The following is a 21,815-nucleotide window of genomic DNA, read 5'->3' on the forward strand; positions in this document are numbered from 1 at the left end:
CTGTTCCACCATTCAATGAGGTCATAGCTGATCTGTTGGCTAATTCCATATACCTGTCTTTGGCCCATATCCCTGAATCCATTTCTTAACAAGAATTCGTCTATCTTAGATCTAAAATTAACGACAGATCCAGCATCCACTGCCATTTGTGGAAGAGAGTTTCAAACATTTACTACCTTTTTTGTATAGGAGTTCCAACATCTCTCCTGAACGGTCTGACCCTAATTCTCAGACTATATTTAGAATGATTCTGATTCATAATAAAGAAACGGCAAACAACTTTTTTCAGCATCTGCTCGGATTAGCATTTATATTGATTTCTTAGGACTCAACTCTAATGGTGTATATTTTCCCTTGTCTGATGTGTAAAGCTGGTGGCTTTGAATTCTGGCCAAATGTTTGCTGACTGCCATGTTGGTATAACAGATCATTCTGGCAATGGAAATGAACGTTAGTAACATTCTAAGTTTCAAATACTTATGTAAATTCAAGTCCTGTACTTGCATTTTTGATCAGCCTAGTGCTTCATTTACCAACTGCTAACATACGTCCTACAACTCTGTAAATTGTTCCCAACTTTACAACCTTTGGGAATTGTAATAATTCTAGCATAACTGTTTTTTAACTTTCAGAAAATAATAAATATGCAGATTCTGTTTGAGATGGCACGGGCTGATCACACTGAAGAAATTGTAATCCAACATAGGAAGATGTCACGCATCCACTTCAAGCTGATTCTCCCTATCGATGTGGTAGTGCTCGCTAATCCAGAGGAGCCATGGGGAAAGTATATATTGCTCTAATTGTTGAAGGATTTCTGAATTCATTTAGGATGTTAGTAACACAATAATGTAGTCCAGGGTCAACAATACTTTATTCATTCAAGAATTCTTAACATAGTGCTTCTATGATATTTTAAGGTAAATATTTGCTGATCGCATTTGTTTGGTTTTATGTTGAGACACTTTGCTCAATACATTTTGCCATTGGACTATCTCATCAACCGCAACTGTCCAGGGGATTTAGAAAAGTATTTTTTTCTTCCAGAGATTGGTGCGTATCTGAAACTAACTACTTGAAAGGTGGTAAAGGTGGGATACCATCACAACATTCAAGAAATATTTGGATGATCACTTGAAGTACCACAGCATGCAGGGCTATGGACTGAGTACTAGAAAATGGAACTAGAGCAGATAGATGCTTGATGACCAGCATACACATAACAAAGGGCCTCTTTCCATGTTGTAAAATTCCATTATTGTATAATACAAATACACACAGATTAGAAATAAAATGTGAGTCCAGAATTAAAAGTAAATACAAGATTATGCGGATCAGTCTTTGAATTATTCATGAAGAGCAGATAAGATGTTATGTTTATAATTGGGCCGGGCAGGTAGTGCTGATGTTGGAAGTTGAACAGACAATTTTCAAAATTCTTGGTTTGGTAGTCTGATGGAATTTCCTTTGTCTTGATTCCTTATTTTAACTGTTTTTTTTTAGCACTTACAGTGAGGGAGTCTTTTCCGGCATCATAGGGGTAACAAGGGAACAGTTCCTCAACTGGGAACTTCATACTACACTGATGTTTGAACCCAGAAGGGAACAAACGGGAGTATTCAGACCCACTAGTCCACTCCAGTAGAGATTAAACTGGCTTTTTAACCCCTGTCTTTGTGCATTCTTCAAGGGGAAAAGCACAAAATTTGTTTGTAGTTTGGAACTAAAAGGGAATAAATGGCCCAGTGGTATTATTGCTAGACTATTAATCCAGAAACTCAGTTAAAGTTAAAGATATAAAGTCATGGTTATCGAGTCTTACAGCTAGAAATAGGCCTTTTGGCCTATCATGTGTATCACGACCAACAACCACCAAACTACACTAATGCCATTGACCTGTGCTTGACCCATTTCTTATTACGAGAAATACTTGCCTCCACCAGCGTCTCAGTGAGCATGTTTCATATATCAATCACCCTCTGGGTAACAATTTTTTTCCTCAAATCTCCTATAAACCATTTATTCTCAATTTAAACATATGCCCTCTGCTGACCTCCGCTGATTACTATATTCCTTCCTACCTCAGCTGATGAATCAATACTCCCCCATCTTGAACACCACTTGGAAAAAGCATTGAGGGTGGCAAGGGTGCAAAATATACTCTGGATGGGGATTTCCATGTAACTGCTAGTCTGGGTTTGTGGCAGGTGCTGAGGGAACCAACAAGTGGGAAAAACATACTTGACCTCATCCTTACCAATGTGACAGCTGCAGGTGCATCTGTCCATGACAGTATTAGTAAGAGTGACCACTGCACTGTCTTTGAGGAGACTGTTGTGGGTGAATCACTGCAAGCTACCTTTAATTCAGCTACTTATTATGAAATATCATAGACAATCAAGTTCTGAAATAATCATTTAAAATTTACTGCATTTTCAACCAAAATAAGGTTCCTCCAGTAAGCAAGTTAAGCCTACTTAGCTATTACTCGATTAATGGTGGAATTTAGCTATAATTCCAACTAACAGCGGTCTGCCTCTTGAAGTGTCCAAGGTTCAGTCCTTGTGTGGTGTTGTTCTTCAAAGTTCTGCTAAGGGAGAGTTCTAAGTTGGATTCTTACACAATTTTCTCTCTTTCAGGTTTGTGGTGTGACATCATTGATAATTCTCTAGATTCTTTCATCCTCAACATTATTTAGTCTTTTGGAGACCTAGCTTGCCTTTTTATCAGAAGCAGTTCCCCTGTTTCTTGTTACATTCAGTGTTAGCTGTCTGCTTGAAACAGTCTGTCCTGCAATTAACCCCTTTACTTCAGTACAATCATTCTGCAGGTAGTTTTAATTGCTCATTTGTCATGAGGCAGAAAGTTATCAAGCAGTATTACTTTCTCTCTCCCAGGATACAACTTACGTATGTTGCTTTGACTCTTTCTTCCCGGGGATGGTTAATTAGCATGTTGCTCTTAATTCTTTACAATATTTTCTCCTTATTGCTTTAATCTTGGTAAATAATTTATTCCAGAAAGAGTTATTGCTGATTCTTTCAATCTATGAAGTTATTCAAGTTCTGAAGTTCAGATTGTCACAAGGCAAAGTTCCGCCTTCACATTAATAATACCTGCCTTCGTGTTGTGTGGCATTATCACTGTGCTAAATGGGATAGACTTCAAACAGATCTAGCAACTCAAGACTGGACATCCATGAGGTGCTGTGGGCCAGCAACAGCAGCAGAATTGTGCTTGAACAGAATTGTTGCCCAGCATAGCCCCACTCAACTATTACCATCAAGCCAGGGAATGATCCCTGGTTCAATGGAGAGTTCAGGAGGACAAGAACAACATTCGGCATACCTATAACTGAGGTGTCAACCTGGTGAAGCTACAAAAAAGGACTATGTGTGTGCCAAACAGCATTAGCAGCAAATAATAGACAGAGTAATGCAATCACGCAATGTATGGACCAGATCTAAGCTCTACAGTCCTGCCACACTGAGATTTGAAAGATGGTCCACATTTAAATAATAATATCCCCGTCTTCAATAATGGAAGGGCTCAGCACATTAGTGCAAAAGATAAGGCTGAAGCATTTGCAATAATCTTCAGTCTACCCTTTATCATCAGTAAAGTGATGGAAAATGTCATCAACAATGCTATCAAGCAGCACCTGTTTAGCAACAACCTACTCATTGACACTAAGTTTGGGTTCCTCTAGGGCCACCAAGCTCCTGACCTCAATACAGTCTTGGTTCACACATGGACAAAAGTGCTGGATTACAGAGGTGAGGCAAGCTTGACAGCCCTTGACATCAAGGCCACATTTGAGTGAGTGTGGCATCAAGGGGCATTAGAGGACAAACTCTCTGCTGGTTAGAGTCATACCTGGCATATAGAAAGATGGTTGTGGTTGTTGAAAGTCAGTTACCTTAGCTCCAGGACATCTCTGCAGGACTTCCTCAGGGTAGTGTCCTTGGCCCAACCATTTTCAGCTGCTTCATCAATGACCTTCACTCCATCATAAGGTCAGAAATGGGGATGTTCGCTGATGATTGCACCATGTTCAGCCCCATTCGCAATTCCTCAGATACTGAAGAATTCCATGTTCAAATGAAAGAAGACCTGGATAATATCCAAGCTTAGGCTGACAAGTGGCAAGTAACAGTCATGCCACACAAATGGCAGGCAATAAACATCTCCAATAAAAAACAACCTAACCACCTTGACATTTAATAGTATTTCCATCGCTAAATCCCCCACTAACAACATCCTCAGGGTTACCATTGACCCGAAACTCAACTGGATTCACCATATAAATACAGTATGGTATCTAAATTTACTGATGACGCAAAGTAGGAAAGTGAGTTGTGAAGAGGACATAAGAGCCGACAAAGGGGTATAGACTTTTTTTTGAGTGGGCAAAGTTTGGCAAATGAAACACAATGTGGGAAAGTGTGAAATGTTCCATTTTGGTGGAAACAATAAAAAAGAAGCATAATATTTAAATAGTGAGAGTTTGCAGACCTCTGAGATGCAGAGAGATCTGGGTATCCAAGTGCATTTATTGCAGAAGGTTAGTATACAGGTACAGCAAATTAATCAGAAATAGAAGGCTGAGATAACATAGTGTGGAACTGGAGGAACACAGCAGGCCAGGCAGCATCAGAGGAGCAGGAAAGCTGACGTTTTGGGTCATATTGAATGCAAGAGTGGGGAGGTTATGCTTCAGTTGTACAGGGCATTGGGTGAGATCACATCTGGAGCACTGTATACAATACTAATCACTGCATTAACAGAAGGATCTTAATGCAATGGAAGCAGCTGCAAGGTTTACTTGACTAAGACCTGGAATGAGCAGATTGCCTTATGAAATAAGTCGAGACAGCTACACCTGTATCTCCTGGAGTTCAGAAGAGTCAGAGGTGACTTAATTGAAACATAAAAGATCTTGAGGAAACTTGACCGGGTGGATGTCAAAAGGATGTTTCATCTTGTAGGAGAATTTAGAAATAGGGATCATAGTTTAAAAATAAGGGATCACCCAGTTAAGACAAAGATGAGGAAACTTTTTTTTTCCTCGAACTGGGTTGTGAATCTTTTGAATTCCTTTCCTCATATAGCAGTGGATGAAGAATGTTTAAATAATTTTAAGGCATAGGTAAATTCATGATTATCAAGGGAATGAAAGATTCCCAGGGATATATAGGAATGAAGAATTAAAGTTGAAATCAAATCATGCATGATCTTATTGAATGGTGGATCAGGCTCAGAGGGCTGAGTCGTCTACTCATGTTCTGTTCATATGTTCATATGTTAGTACTATCAAGCAGTGCCTGCTCAGTGATAGCCTATTCACTGATACCCAGTTTAGGTTCCAACAGAGCCAGTCAATGCAGGACCTTATTACAGCTTTGGTTCAAATGTGGACTGGACAAAAGAGCTGAATTCCAGAGGTGAAGTGAGAGCGACACCCCTTGGCATCAAGGTCACATCTGATTGAGTGTAGCAAAACTGGAAACAACAGAAATCTCTGTTGATTGGAGTCATATGTGGCACATAGGAAATTGGTTGTGGTTGTTGGAGGTCAATCATCTCAGCTCCAGGACATCTCTGCAGAAGATGCTCAGGGTAGAGTCCTAACCATCTTCAACTGCTCCATCAAAAACCGTCCTGCCATCATGAATTCAGAGGTGGGGATATTCACTGATGATTGCACAATGTCCAGCATCATTCATGACTCCTTAGACATGGAAGCAGTCCATGTTCAAATGCAACAAGATCTGGACAATATCCAGACTTGGGCTGGCAAGTGACAAGTAACATTCACACCACACAATACCAGGCACTGACAATTTTGAATAAAAGACAATCTAATGACCTTGACATGAAATGGTGTTACCATCACTGAATCACCACTATCAACATGCTTGGGTTTACCATTGAGCAGCAACTCCACTGGAGTCACCATATAAATGCATTGGTTACAAGAACAGGTCACAGCCTCGGAATCTTGTAGTGCATCATTCATCACTCATCTGGTGACTCTTCATCAGAACCATCATGAGTCCCTGGACTCAAATCCTTACCTATATTCACTACCCACAGATTCTGCCAGACATGCTGAGTTTTGCCAGCAAAATCTGTTTTTGTTGCAAGTCACTCCCCAAAGACTGTCCACCATTTACAAAGCACAAGTTAAGAGTGTGATAGAATACTACCCACTCTCCTGGATGAGAGCAGCTCCACAGCATTCAAGAAGCCTGACAACATCCAGGATATTGTAGCCTTGATTCCAATCACATCCATAAACACCCACTCCTTCTACCACTGACACTCAGCAGCAGAGTGTACTGTGTAGAAGATGACCATGGACATTCACCAAAGCTCCTTAGACTGCACCTTCCAAATTCGTGACCACTTCCATTTAGAGGGATACACAGGAACACCACCATCTGCAAATTCCCCTCCAAGCCACTCACCAAGGGGGAAGTGATGGCCGAGTGCGATATCGCTAGGCTATTAATTCAGAGACCCAAATAATGTTTTGGGGACCCAGGTTTGAATCCTACCATGGCAAATGGTGAAATCTAAATTCAGTAAAAATCTGGAATTAAGTGTCTAATATGACCAGGAATCCATTTTCAATTGTTGGGGAGATCTCATCTGATTCACTAATGTCCTTTAGGGAAGGAAACTGCCTTCCTTAGTTCAATCAAATTTTATGCTGTGGATGTTTCTGCATCTGGTATTAAACATTGGGCTTGAATTGTAAAATTTGAATTGTACATATTTGATAGAAAGTGAAGAAAAATATAGCAAAAAATTCTACATCAATCTAATGTAAAGATGTTTATTTTAAATGATTCACCATTACTTGTGAAGTAATGCTCCACCATGTAGGGGTAATTCTGTATTTTTGTCTCTGAATTGAAACAGGTTTCTTGTCAAATATATTACATATAAACTTATGTCTTTTTAAAAAACATATGCTTTTAATGGTAACTATAAATAATGTTTTTGACAGGGTACAGGATCAGTTTGTGGAAGCAGTTACTGCTCAACTATCTGCGATGGACAACTGCATTGAACGATATACAAATGGAAAGACTGTCCCACAGCCGCAAGCCTTCCACTTTGAACTGCCAGAAAAAACTATTCTTACGACAGTAATATACCCTGCTGGAGTCAGTGATGCAATTCTGGAACCGCAACGAAAAGTATGATTGGAGTCCAGGTCACTTCTTCCATTTATACAGTCTCATCATTAATTACTAAATGTCTGAATTAGCAATTTATTTTGTCAATTTTGGATTTGTGCTCACATTTTTAAAAAAAACGCACAATCTGTCTTTTCAGACCTTCCAAAATGTGCTTCAGTTAATTATTAATGGAAAATGTGATTTTACACAACACTGTCCTCCAAAATAAATGCCAAGATACCCACATGAACTACACATAACATCATATCTAATCAATACTTAATCAAATTCTTGGAAGCAGTGAAAATGCTTGTTTCTATGTGACCATAGATCACTTTCAAAATTATTTCCTTTTAATCTTGTCTGTCTTATACTTCACACATTATGGACAGGTCACAAGGCATTTCATAAACCATCATGCTGCGTTGTTGTTTGTTGAATTTAAACCTTTCAGCAATCACCAATGGTTTTGATGCAAAACAGTTCTACAGAATTGCTACCACTTCAACATAAGTACCACACTACTCAAGAGTTTCCCAACCGCCCACCCCCTCCACAATACTCAGGAAAGCAGGGACAACTATTTCTGCTTCAATTTTGTTTGCTTCAAAACAGAAATAGAATCTCTCTTTGTAGGAGATCCCGCTCTCTGAATTTTCATCAGACACTCCAATGGCACCAAAATGTCTTGCCATGTTTTATTTTGTTTAATGGAAATTGCCTTTGCAGCATAATGTACTGCTCAGACCATCATTATTTTTTCCTTTATTTTTCTCATTGTTGGGTTGGAGCTATGAGCTGAAGGTGAGAATTAACTTTAAATTTTGAATAATAGTTTTTTTTTTACAAAAGGAGAGAACAAGCAAAGTAATATTTGCTTATGGGAACTGGCCTGGAAAGATAATTACAAGTTCATTTTTGCTCTAAGAACACTGTATATTTTCCAGCACCCGAGTTGTGTTCTGCTCAGGGACTGGCACATGCATCTGCCTTTCCTTGCATTTTTTGCACTTTGCTGCCTAAACCAGAATGTAAAGTTTCAGAGTACTTCTGTCTTAGTTTAGTGGAAACATAGATTAGGCAGCTTATCATTGTTGGTACTAGTGATCAATCAAGGGGACAGGTACTGTTCTAAGTCAACCTCACACATGCAGCATATGCCAGCAGCTAATACGGTACTGTATTTACACTACATGTGCTTCAAGCATCTCTCAAAGTCTCTGGGAAGTAGTTCTCAGTCAGATCAAGGGAGACAGAATTCAGTAAGGGGTCCTAGCACAGTACATCAAAGGGCCTCATTCAATATCAGTCCAGGGACTTGGTCATGGCCAGTCACCCACTTGGGGTAGTGGGTTGTAATTGTACCCGCATCTACCACTTCCTCAGGAAGCTCATTCCACAGGCAAACCACCCACTGTGTAAAAAAATTGCCTCATGTCTTTTTAAATCTCTCTGTTCTCACCTTAAAAGTGTGCCCCCTAGTTTTGAAACTCCCCATCTTAGGGAAAAGACAACTACCATTAACTCTATCCATACCTCTCATTATTTTATAAGCTCCTATCAGGTCGCCTCTCAACCTCCTATGCTCCAGTGAAAAAAGTGTCAGCCTATCCAGCATTTTTTTTTAACTCAAACTTTCCATACCTGGCAACATCCTGATAAATCTCTTCTGAACCCTCTCCAGCTTGATAATATCCTTCCTATAATTAGGTGACCAGAACCGGACACAGTATTCCAGAAGAGGTCTCACCAATGTCCTGTACAACCTCAATGTGACTTCCCAACTCCTATACTCAAAGGACTGAGAAATGAAGGCAAGCATGGGACATGGGTCAATATGGGAATACCAGTCATTATTGTTCACTACCACCCTGGTTTTGATGTGGGGACTGTACAACACGATGGCTGGTATGGTTAAGCTTTAGGGCTAGGGCTTGGTTAAAAATTGTGAGATAAAGTTTGTAAATGAAAGCATTGTGTGGGAACATGTGGAAGCTCAGACTGATTGGCTAGGCAGAGAGTGCAAGGAAGAAAGATACATGGAGGTTCAGAGAACTGTTTTGATTACCAGGCTGACCCCATGTCTCCCTCAGCTAAATATGGCCTGTGGTGCTGTACATTCTCATATGAATCATAAATGCAGCCTGGAAATGGAAAATGGCTGTAAGTGGAGTGGGCACAGTTCGTTTTTTTTTCTGTCTTAGTATGCAAGATCTATGTGTAAGCAATGTGAAGCCCCTCAAGTTGCAAATACACTAATCAGGGACCTTTGTTGAATAGATTGAAGTCATCATAGGGATGGTCAACACGGCTTTGTGCAGAGGAGGTCTTGTCTCACAAATTTGATTGAATTTTTTGAGGAAGTGAAGAAGATGATTGATGATGGTAGGGAAGTAGATGTTGTCTACATGGACTTTACTAAAGCATGTGACAAGGTCCCAGTTGGTAGGCGGGTCCAGAAGATTAAGTCACATAGGATCCACAATGAGTTGGTAAGTTGAAAACAAAATTGGCTTGGTCGTAGAAGATATAGTTTTGGAGGGATGCTTTTCAGACTGGAGGTTTGTGACCTCTGGTGTTCCACCAGCATCAGTGCTGAGACCTCTGTTGTTTGTAAATACATAAATGATTTGGATGAAAATGTAGGTGGTCTGACCTTTCATGCAACCCAAAAATTGGTAGAGCTCTAGATAGTGAGGAAGGTTGTCAAAGGAGAGAGCAAGATATAGATCTTTTGGAAAGTTAAGTAGAGAAATAGCAGGTGCAGTTTAATCTAGACAAGTGAGAGGAGATAAATTTTGGAACATCACATACAAGAGGAAAATATACAGTTACTGACAGAACCGGTAAGAGCATTGATATACAGAGGGATCTTTGGATGCAAGTCCATAGGTCCCTGAAAGTGACAAGTCAAGTGGATAAGATGATAAAGAAGGTGTATAGTGTACTTGTCTTCATTGAGTATTAAAGTTAGCAAGTCATGTTGCAGCTATATAAAATGTTAGTTAGCCTACATTTGGAGTATTGTGTGCAATGATGGTCACCACAATATAGCAAGGATGTGGAAGCTTTGGAGAGGGTGCAAAAGAGGTTTACCAGGATGTTGCCTGGATTGGAGTATATTAGCCATAAGCAGAGTTTGGACAAATTTGGATTGCTTTCGCGAGAGCATCGGAGACGTGGGCATCTCTGGCTAGACCATTACTTATCACCCAACTGTAACTACTGAGGGCAGTTAAGAGTCAACCACATTACCGTGGGTTTGGCATGACATGTAGACCGGACCAGGTAAGGATGGCAGTTTTCCTGCCTTAAAGGACATTAGTGAACCATGTGGGCTTTTCCTGACAATTGGCAATGGTTTTGTGGTATTCATTAGACTCTAAACTCCAGATTCTTTATTGAATTCAAATTCCACCATCTGCCATGACCGGATTTGAACCCAGGTCCCCAGAACATTAGCTGAGTTTCTGGATTAATAGTCTTGTGTAAATACCACTAGACCATTGCCTCCCCAAGGAGCGACCTGATAGAAATATATAAAATTATGAGAAGCATGGATAAGGTCAATAGTCAGAGTCTTTATGCGAGGTTGTAAATGTCAAATGATAGAGGCCATATGTTTAAGGTGAGAGGGGGCAAGTTTAGAGATGTGCGAGGCAAGATTTTTACACAGAGAATGGGAGGTGCCTGGAACTAACTGCAACAGATAGTGGCAGAAGCAGAAACAACAGCAACATTTAAGAACCATGTAGACAGACACCTGAATAGGCAGGAAATAGAGGGACACTGACCATATACATGCAGATGGGATTAGTTTAGAATAGTCGACACAGACATGATGGGCTGAAAGGCCTGTTCCTGTGCTGTACTGTCCTATGTTCTGTATGGTACAACACATTTGGCTAATTGATAAGAGAAGAGCCCATAGTGTTGAAAGTAACATGGATAGAGGATCGGTAGAAAGTTGGAAGAAGGAGAACACTTTCAGATGGTGTTCAGCACCAAAGTTATCAATACTGTGACTACAACTATTTACAATATATATATTAACAACTTAGATGAGGAAAGTGAATGTTTTAACATGGATGACACAATAAGTATTTGGGAAGGCAAGTGGTGAGGAGGACTCAAAGGATCCGCAAAGACAATTTAAATAAGGGGGCAAAAACTTGGAAGACAAAATATAACGTGTGTGAAATGTGAGGTTATGCACTCTGGCAGGAAGAATAGAGAGCTGAATATTACTTAAATGGAGAAAGGCTGTAGGTAGCTACAGTTCAGAGTTATTCAGGAATTCTCATCCATGAATCATAAAAAGCTAATATCCAAGTTCAGAAGGTAATAGGGAAGGCAAATGGGATGTTGAGATAACAAGGTGTGGAGCTGGAGGAACACAGCAGGCCAGGCAGCATCAGAGTAGCAGGAAAGCTGAAGTTTCAGGTCTGGACCCTTCTTCAGAAATGGGGGAGGGGAAGGGGGATCTGAAATAAATAGAGAGGGGGGGCAGTGATAGAAGGTGGATAGTGGAGTGGATAGGTGGGAGAGAAGACAGACAGGTCAAGGAGGCAGAGATGAGGGGGGTGCTGGCCTTGGGATAAGGTCGGGGTGGGGAGATTTTTAAGCTAGTAAAGTCCACATTGAGACCATTGGGTTGTAGGCTCCCAAGGTGGAATATGAGGTGCTGTTCCTCCAGTTTCCGGGTGGCATCGTTGTGACACTGGAGGGGGCCCAGGATTGTCATGTCGTCCAGGGAGTGGGAGGGGGAGTTGAAGTGGTTCGCGACTGGGAGGTGTTTGTCATGAACCGAGTGTAGCTGCTCCACAAAGCGGTCTCCATGCCTCCGCTTGGTCTCTCCGATGTAGAGGAGACCACATCGGGAACAGCGAATACAATAGGCCACATTAGCGGATGTGCAGGTGAACATCTGTTTAATGTGGCAGGTTTTTCGGGGCCTGGGATGGAGGTGAGGGGGGAGGTGTAGGGGCAGATGTAGCACCTCCTGCGGTTGCAGGGAAATGTGCCGGGGTGGTGGGGCTAGTGGGGAGAGTGGAGCGGACAAGGGAGTCGTAGAGAGAGTAGTCCCTCCAGAAGGCAGATAAGGGTGGGGAGGGAAATATATCCTTGGTAGTGGGGTCAGATTGCAGGTAGTAGAAGTGGCGGAGAATGATGCGTTGAATCTGGAGGTTAATGGGGTGATACGTGAGGACAAGGGGAATTCTGTCTCTGTTTTTATTGCCGGGAGGGTCTGTGAGGGCTGAGGTGCGGGAAACGCAAGATATGCGGTCGAGGGCGTTTTCAACCACTGAGGTGGGGAAATTGTGGTCCTTGAAAAACGAGGACATCTGTGATGTCCGGGAGTGGAACACTTCATCTTGGGAGCAGATGCGGCGGAGGCGGAGGAGTTGGGAATAGGGGATCGCATTCTTGCAGGAAGCTGGGTGAGAGGAGGTGTAGTCTAGGTAGCTGTGGGAGTCTTTGGACTTGAAATAGATATCAGTTTCAAGGTGGTTACCAGAGATGGAGACAGAGAGGTCCAGGAAGTAGAGAGAGGTATCAGAGATGGTCCAGGTGAACTTGAGGTTGGGATGGAAGGTGTTAGTAAAGTTGACAAACTGTTCGAGCTCCTCGTGGGACCACGAGGTAGCGCCGAAACAGTCATCGATGTAACAGAGGAATAGGTGGGGGATAGTGCCAGTGTAACTGCAGAAGAGGGACTGTTCCATGTATCCTACAAAGAGGTAGGCATAGCTTGGGCCCATGCGGGTATCCATGGCCACCCCTTACATCTGTAGGAAGTGGGAGGAGTTGAAGGAGAAGTTGTTAAGGGTGAGGATGAGTTCAGTTAGGCAGATAAGGGTGTTGGTGGAGGGGGACTGGATCGGCCTGTGGGAGAAGAAGAAGCGGAGGCCCTTTAGGCCATCTGCATGGGGAATGCAAGTATACAGGGATTGGACATCTGTGGTGAAGATGAGGTGTTGGGGGCCAGGGAATTGGAAGTTTTGGAGGAGGTGAAGGGCGTGGGTGGTGTCCCCGACATAGGCGGGGAGTTCCTGGACCGGGGGGAGAAAATGGAGTCGAGATAAGTGGAGATAAGTTCAGTGGGGCAGGAGCAGGCGGAGACAATGGTTCGGCCAGGGCAGTCGGGTTTATGGATTTTGAGAAGGAGATAGAAACGGGCGATGCGGGGTTGGGGAACAATGAGGTTGGAGGCTGTGGGTGGGAGGTCACCTGAGGTGATGAGGTTATGGATGGTCTGGGAGATGATGTTTTGGTGGTCAGGAGTGGGGTCATGATCAAGGGGGCGGTAGGAGGAGATGTCAGAGAGTTGGCGCATGGCCTCAGCGATGTAAAGGTCAGTGCGCCGTACCACAACTGCGCCTCCCTTGTCCGTGGGTTTGATAGTGAGATTAGGGTTGGAGCAGAGGGAATGGAGGGATGCACGTTCTGTGGGGGAGAGGTTGGAGTGAGTGAGAGGGATGGAAAGGTTGAGGTGATCGATGTCACTACAGCAGTTAGAGATGAAGAGGTCGAGGGAGGGTGTGAGGTTGATACTATGTGAACTATATCTAACTCCTGCTTGAAAACATTCAGTAATTTGGCCTCAATGCGTTCCGTGACAGAGAGTTCTACAGGCTCAACACTCAATGGGTGAAGAAATTTCTTTTCATCTCAGTCCTAAATGACCTACCTCATATCCTTAATTTGTGAATTCATATTTTTATAGAGTTTAATGGGGTAGATGTTGAAAGGATATATCCCCTGGCCAGTAAATCTAGAAAAATGTATTACAGTCTCAGAATAAAAGTCTTGAAATGAGTAAATTTTTTCACATGGTGTTTGTCAATCTTTGTAGTTCTCCACAGGGCAACAAATCCAATCGTTGGACTTGGGTAAATGTGCTGTGTCCTTTTAAGAAAACTGTATCTATATGGGAACCCTTCCTGCCAACCATTAAGAAAATGTCTTTATTGCATTGTTTTGTGTTGGAATATCAAAACGTTGAATTTTGGAACAGAACCGTGGAAGCCATCCTCCCATCATAATAAAAAAAGAAAGTGCTAGAAAAACTCAACATGTCTGACAGCATCTGTAGATGGAGAAACAGAGCTAAATGTTTCATGTCCAACAACTATTATTTGTAACATCCAATCCATTTGTTTAGCTTAGAGTTCAGCCCATTGCAAAAGTCCTACAATTTGATGAATACCATTCTAACGAAACAAAAGGATGGTGTGCAACTGAAATCTATATGTTCTCTACAGGAATTTGTTATGCTGTTCCACAACTGGAATTGGACATTCTCGTGACCTATGCTGTAGTAGTTGCCAGATATGTATCTGTGCTCAATTATTAAGTATGTTATGATAAGGATGACCAAGCTATTGCCTTAGAGGTTTTTGGCTGTATTTTTAGATTAGAATGGTTTATAAAATAATATTCTTTAAATGATGATGTAATTATCATATAATTAAATTTTCACATTTTTTTAAATTGTACAGGAGTTGCAAAATGAACTTGCCCTAGACAATAAACCCTACTTTCGTCGTCCTATGGTTTATGTCTTTCCAAGTGCTGAGATGGAAACTAAGTACTTGAAAAATGTACATAAGTATATTCCTGCTCCCAACCCTGATGAGTATAAGGTACACATTCTGTAATCATTGTATTGGATGTTAAGATAGGTTGTATCCTTGATCAGGATGAATAGAGACAGCTGGAAGCTATTTAAACTAGTTAAAGGATAATCTTAGCATGAGGCTAAATGTAGAACCATCTCTACCCAGGGGCACAAATGATCCCTTACATTGTCAATTATCATTTACGCATTTAGCAGTAACCTTTTACACCGCAGCTACTCTCCTCCAGGTTTATGATTACATATTATTTACAGTATTCCTACCCTACCAAGCCTCTGTCTACATCTCTAGCTCATGGAAATAATGGCTGTGGAAGTTTCACCAAACTCTCTGGTCATTTGCTTGGCTGCCTTAGAGAAAGTAGAGGACTTCTGCTCTCCACAAACGTTCACTTAAACATGGTAATTTTTTTTTCGAACCTCCTTCTCTATGCTTCTCCCCAGAAACGAAAGCAGCATCAGTGGTTCCCTCTGCTCTTTACGGTAATTTTCTTTTTCATTCATGGGATGTGGACATTGCTGGCTATTTATTACCAGTTCCTAATTGCCAGGGGGCAATTAAGAGTCAACCACATTGCTGTGGATTTGGAGTCACATGTAAGTCAGACCAGGTAAATGCAGCAGATTTCCTTCGCTAAAGGAAATTAGTGAACCTTATGGTGTATTTTATAAACAACAATCAACAGTGGTTAATAATCAACATAGTTGCCATCAGTTTTCTATTCCAAATTTTTATGGAATTCAAATTGCACTCTGGGATTCAAACCCATGGACATCAGAACATTTTCCTAGGATTCTGAATTGCTAGCCTGGTGACATTACCACTACCCCACTGCCTCCCATGTCATGCAGTTTGAAATAATTTCTTTCAATGGCTTTGAAATTCCAGGCCATGACACAGCACTTCACACTCTAGCATGGCACTTTGTAATACCAAATGACCTTGGTGTATCTAAAAAGTGTCACCTCTGACAGCTATTTGAATGACCAATGTCTCATTATAGATTAGCATGCCATCAATGATACTGAGATGCCTTTTGTCACTCAAAGTATAGTCTGAAAAAGGGATTACTTTGAACACAATCTGGCCATCCTTTCATATAGCACACACAAAGTTAGCACATTCTCCACCTGTTTACTGAGCTTTCTGAACTTCATCTAATCTTTTTGTTGTTGCACGTAAATATTTTGTAATCAGTGAAGAATTGACTCTTCAACAATTTCTTTTCTCCTCTTTTGAAGACTTTCTGGCTTAGTGGAAAACATTCTTCATTTTCAATCATATAAAGGTTTTCAGGGATTTATCTTTTCTTTTGCATTGAAGTGTCACCATCAGTTGTCCATTAACTCTGAAATGAATGCCTCCTTGTCTGAAATTGAATGGTGGATGGTCAGAGAAAGTGTTCTTTTCACTTCTACGTCTGAAAAAATTGATATTCCCGCCCCAGTGTCTAACTTGAAGTCTGTTTTCTGTCCAATCACTATCGTTTCAACTCTCCAATATTTTCTCCCAGGAGTGTGTCATTCTCTGGTGCAGTGTGCTGGAAATCAAGCCCCACTGTTCTTGGAATCATCACAAATGTTAAAATTTGATTAAAGCAAAGAATTACCCAATTTTACCTAACTCTTTAATTTAGTTACAAGTATATGCACATAATTACCATTATTATCACTAACAAGAAAAAAAACTAGCGAGAAATCAATACACCAATAGTTAACTTAATTCTATAACTTAAACTTTATTCCTTTTGAAAGTTTCCCAAACATAGATAAGCAGACATACAAAGAAACAAGGCAGAACAGAGGAATTAAGGGCTTGGAAGAGAAAAAGGTCAGTAAAGCGCAGTTCTAGCATCAGTCTGAATCACAGGAATTAATAAATTTTCTTTCAAATCATTTCAACTCTTGGATGAGGACACAAGGTCGTGGGTACACTGACTCTCAGTCTTTCATTTACTAACCAGTGTCTATGAACAAGGTTTCTCCACTTTTGTTTTCAATGGAGATTTGTAGAGATGCAAGCAGTTTACAGGGAAATGGTGAATGCAAACAGCTCCCAGTATATTTTCTATTACTCCTTCACACAGGGGATCGGGGGGAGTGGGGGAGTGGGGGTGTGCGGTGGAGGTGAAGAGAGAGAGAGGGAGAGAGAGACATAAAGATGGATGGATGTTTTCTCTTCACAGGCTGAATGTTTCAGCTGTATTGTCCAAACCGAAAGCTCTTGCCACAGGCATAAGAACCCATCCAGTGGTTCTTATTATGTTAGAGTCCTCCTGAATTCAAACCTGGTCCTGACCGAAAGCAAGTCAAAAGACTATCTCAGAGCAAAATTGCCGTAAACTTATTCAAGTAGTGCTAACCTGTCCAAAAGCTGCCTCACTGCTTAAACAAGGCAACATTATAGATATTACTCAAAAAGTGTTCCAGTATCTTGTTTTTAAAACGCATTCTTCCACAGATTCCAGTTTAAAGCAGATGAGGAAGAATCTCTTCTCTCAGAGGATATTAAATCTGTGGCATTCTTTACCCTAAAAGGATGTCGAGGACTGGGTCATTAAATATATTCAATGCTGAGATAGACAGAGCTTTAATAGGTAAAGGAATTAAGGGTTATGGGTAAAAGGCAGGAAAATGCAGTTGAGGATCATTAGGTCAACCATGATCTCATTGTATGGCAGAGCAGACTGGATGGGCTGAATGAACTACTTCTGCTCCTAGGTCTTATGGTCCTATGAATACACTTGCTCTTTCTTATCTTCTTCCATGCAATGATATTGCTTCAACATATTCATGTGATGCAATCAATTTTTATTTCTGCTATCAGAGCTATCTATCAAATAAGTCCTTTTTGTAGTTCTCTTAACAAACTTGTTGAGGCTACTGAATTTTGCTTTCAGTGGTTTAATTCATAAAGGCCTGTCCATTCTTTCATTTGTGCTCATGGAGTCTTTAAATGGAGTGCATGGCTTTACGTGCACCTGTGAAACACTCTTGAAACATGGACACATAAACCAACATTGAAGATTCATCTTTTTGTCTTAAGAATGTTTTCTTAAACAATTTTAATGGGCCTCTTTTCTCATGGCCATAGATCAATCTGAGTGGCTTAAACCCAACTTAGGGCATCTCTGGTAGCAAACAGTAAGAAATCTAATCTTTTGTTCAAATCTTGTGGATATTTATGATAGTAGGCTTCAAACATTATTTTGAGAGTCCCTTGGTCTCTCTTCATAGCTCCCTGCGTTTGTGGATGATAGGCAGCAGACTTCAACTGTTTACTGATTCCTTGTTGCTGATTATGTCCTGGAAAATTTAGACATGCAGTTAGAAACATGATCAGATTGCATTTGAATTGGTAGTCCATAATGTGTAAAAATTTGAATTAACTTTTTTATTACTACCTCAGCTGTAGTTGTCTTGAAAGAAATAACCTCTGGAAATCAGCCTGTCGTATCTATAATTGTCAGGATAGACTGTGATTATTTTTGGTAATGGTCCTACACAACCTAACACTTGACTGAACGGTTCTTCAAAAACTCGTATGGATAATAAAGGTGCTAGCTTTGTCACATGTTGAGGTTTCCCAACTACCTGAAACTTTTTACAGCACTGCACTACATCCATGTAAAATCTTAGGCATGTAAAAGTCCTATTTATTCATGCTTATGTTTCCCTTACTTCTATATGATATTTGGGCAATACCATTATCTGATGAATAACTATCCATTACCCGTCTGCAGGTCTCCGAGAGTGTCTCCAATTCTTCATCAAAATTCTGTTTCTAATCTAATAGCACTCAAGAAATCCATCAACTTCATCATGAGCTGTTTGTGCAAACTTACTTAACTCTGAATCTACTCTCTGCATCTCAAATAATGAAGACATGCTAAATGCTTTTTGAATTATCCCCTTCTTTACATAACTCTTCAGTTACTCTAACATCCACTTGTTGTATTACTTTGACTTCTGGTAATGGTTTATTTAGCCATTGCTCTGATCGCTACACATGATGGAAAAATACTTGAAACTTGTTGGGGTGACACAGTGGTTAGCACTGCTGCCTCACAGTGCCAGGGACCTGGGTTCAATTCCACCCTTGGGCAACTGTCTGTGCAGAGTTTACACTCTCTCCCTGTGTCTGCGTCGGTTTCCTCTGGGTGCTCCAGTTTCCTCCCACAGTCCAAAGATGTGCAGGCTAGGTGGGTTGGCCATGCTAAATTGCCCATTGTGTTCAGGAATGTGTAGATTAAGTGGGTTTATAGGGGGATGGGTTTGGTTGGATTCACTGAGGTTCAGTGTGGACTTGTTGGGCCGAAGGGCCTGTTTCCACACTGTAGGGATTCTATGATTGTTCCTGTAACTGTTCTGTCTCTTTATCCTCTTTCAGACTTTTTTTGTGATTATGAGTGATGCTACAACTTTTATTCCAACCAAATTATTCGATGAGATTAAATCAACCCCATCCATGGGCAATTTCTTAATAACTCCAACTACTACTACTTCAGACAGGTCATAGTTCAAGTGCAGTTTGTGCAATGGAACTGGCATATGCTTATCCCATTTATTAACACTTCTGTTTTCATTTTATTGTCTGGATGGAAAACGATTTTTTTTCTAGCAAAGAGTCTGAATAGCCCCATTTCTAAAGAAAGGTCCCGACCTTAAACGTCAGCTTTCCTGCTCCTCTAATGCTGCCTGGCCTGCTGTGTTCATCCAGCTCTACACCTTGTTATCTCTGACTCCAGCATCGGCAGTTCTTACTATCTCTGAATAGTTCCTGTGCCCCTTAATATGGTTATAGGTCCAGCTGCAACATTTTAAGAAAAATAGGTTATCTTCCCTTTGACTAAAACTATTTATATCTTTATCTACCTATTCAACTCTCCTGCACTAACAGCAGTGTTTACCTCCAGTTAAAACTGCAGTTTGAACAGTGGTATTGTCCTTCTGAGTTCCCTTTTCAGGCTCAGTCTTCTGAACATATGTCCCAAGGCTTCCCTTGCTATTTCCAGCATCCTGAATGATGTCCTACTTAATTACAATGGAAAACACTGAGGCTTTTGATTTTCACCATCACTCTCAGTACCTTCCTTTCTTATCTGAGGAGGGAATCTTGGGTCATTTCCAGTTGTCCTTTCTTTACTCTGGATATTTGTTTCTCTTGCGCACTGCCAGCCTCTATTTTTATCAAATTTATGAGGGTGATGGAAGATAGGTCTAGTTTCATGATCATGATTGATTTTATTGTCTGCCATTACTAATGCCTGTGCAGCAGTTGCATCCCTTTTTTCCTTCAACATAGTTTATGATTATAGAAGGTAGTACATTTTTAAATTCTTTCAAGAGAATAATATCTCTGAGAGTATTAAAAGTGGCTTCAACTTTCAATGATTGCATCCATCGAACAAAAGTATTTCACTTAACCTATTTCAAATGCAGGTTTAGCTAGACTATTTCCTTGAATTTCAAAAGTTATGCTTGAAAGTCTCTGGAACTAAATCAGAAGCACCCAAAACAGCCTGCTTAATAGCATCATATTCCACAGAAACCTCCTCTGATAGTAAAGCATAAGCATCCTTGCTCCACCTTTTGATTCACTTTTCATGGGCAATGTTTCTCAATCAACATAAAAATTCTTCCAAACCCTTTTCCTTAAATTTTGATAGGGCCTGTACAATTTCCTTACTGGGCTTTATATTTAGAATTTTCCCCATCAGAGCCTGCTTTCACTTCTGAGATCTTCTTTTTCAACTGTCATTTTAAGACCTTTTTTCACTTTCTCCTTTGAGTTTCTCGTTCCAGCCTTCTCTCTTCCATTTCTATTCATTTCAATTCCATCACTCTTTCTTTTGTTTTCTGCTCTCTCCTTGTCTTTCGCTGCCATCTCTACCTTCCTAGATTTTTCTTCATGCTCAAACTCAATATGAACTGATTCTGACGTCTCATTATTCAGAGCACTGAGTAGAATAGTACCGAACATTGTAAATTTATCAGTGAACATCCCCACTTCTGTCCTTATGATGGAGCAGTTGAAGATGGTTAGGCCAAGGCCCCAACCGTGAGGAACTCATGCAGAGATATTCTGGAACTGTGACGACTGACCATGAGGCAGCATGCCCCATGTGGTATTGGGATTCAGAGTGCAGCAACTGCTTCTTTTTCTCTTCTTCTCTGCCAAGGTTCTGCCTCATCAGTAAGATATTTGGACTCAAAATGTAACGCAGCTTGATTGACTAGTTGTTGCCATTTTGAACAATTGGTCACAAATTCCTCTGAATCAGTAATGTCAATGCTGCTTCAAGTGATTTAAGCATCTTTGTCCTGTTTTTCGTCCTCTCGTGGAATGCTGGCCATTTGAGAGTTGAATAGATATGACATAGCAGGGAAACACATTTTAGCTATCCAGAGACAATGTCCAGTCCATCATATGATAGTAGGAACTGCAGATGCTGGAGAATCCAAGACAACAAGGTGCAGGGCTGGATGAACACAGCAGGCCAAGCAGCATCATAGGAGCAGGAAGGCTGATGTTTCGGGCCGAGACCCTTCATCAGAAATGGGGGAGGGGAAGGGGGTTCTGAAATAAATAGGGAGAGAGGGGGAGGCGGATAGAAGATGGATAGAGGAGAAGATAGGTGGAGAGGAAACAAACAGGTCAAAGAGGCGGGGATGGAGCCAGTAAACGTGAGTGTAGGTGGGGAGTTAGGGAGGGGATAGGTCAGTCCAGGGAGGACGGACAGGTCAAGGGGGCGGGATGAGGTTAGTCGGTAGGAGATGGGAGTGCGGCTTGAGGTGGGAGGAGGGGATAGGTGGGAGGAAGAACAGGTTAGGGAGGCGGGGACGAGCTGGGCTGGTTTTGGGATGCGGTAGGGGGAGGGGAGATTTTGAAGCTTGTGAAATCCACATTGATACCATTGGGCTGCAGGGTTCCCAAGTGGAATATGAGTTGCTGTTCCTGCAACCTTCGGGTGGCATCGTTGTGG

The 21,815-nt window shown here is 41.2% G+C and overlaps 1 protein-coding gene across 1 annotated transcript in view; it reads left to right on the plus strand.

The window, feature by feature from the left end:
* The window catches only part of LOC125481966 (ufm1-specific protease 2-like), a 73,796-nt gene that overhangs the window by 17,268 nt on the left and 34,713 nt on the right, over positions 1-21,815 (plus strand). Inside the window, exons 5-7 of the mRNA XM_048593928.1 lie at positions 633-787; positions 7,016-7,208; positions 14,693-14,836. Coding sequence (XP_048449885.1) covers positions 633-787; positions 7,016-7,208; positions 14,693-14,836 — 492 coding nt within the window. The remainder of the gene's footprint in view (positions 1-632; positions 788-7,015; positions 7,209-14,692; positions 14,837-21,815) is intronic.

The sequence above is a fragment of the Rhincodon typus genome, chromosome 3 (genome assembly GCF_021869965.1).
Source record: "Rhincodon typus isolate 14 chromosome 3, sRhiTyp1.1, whole genome shotgun sequence".
Lineage (NCBI taxonomy): Eukaryota > Metazoa > Chordata > Chondrichthyes > Orectolobiformes > Rhincodontidae > Rhincodon > Rhincodon typus.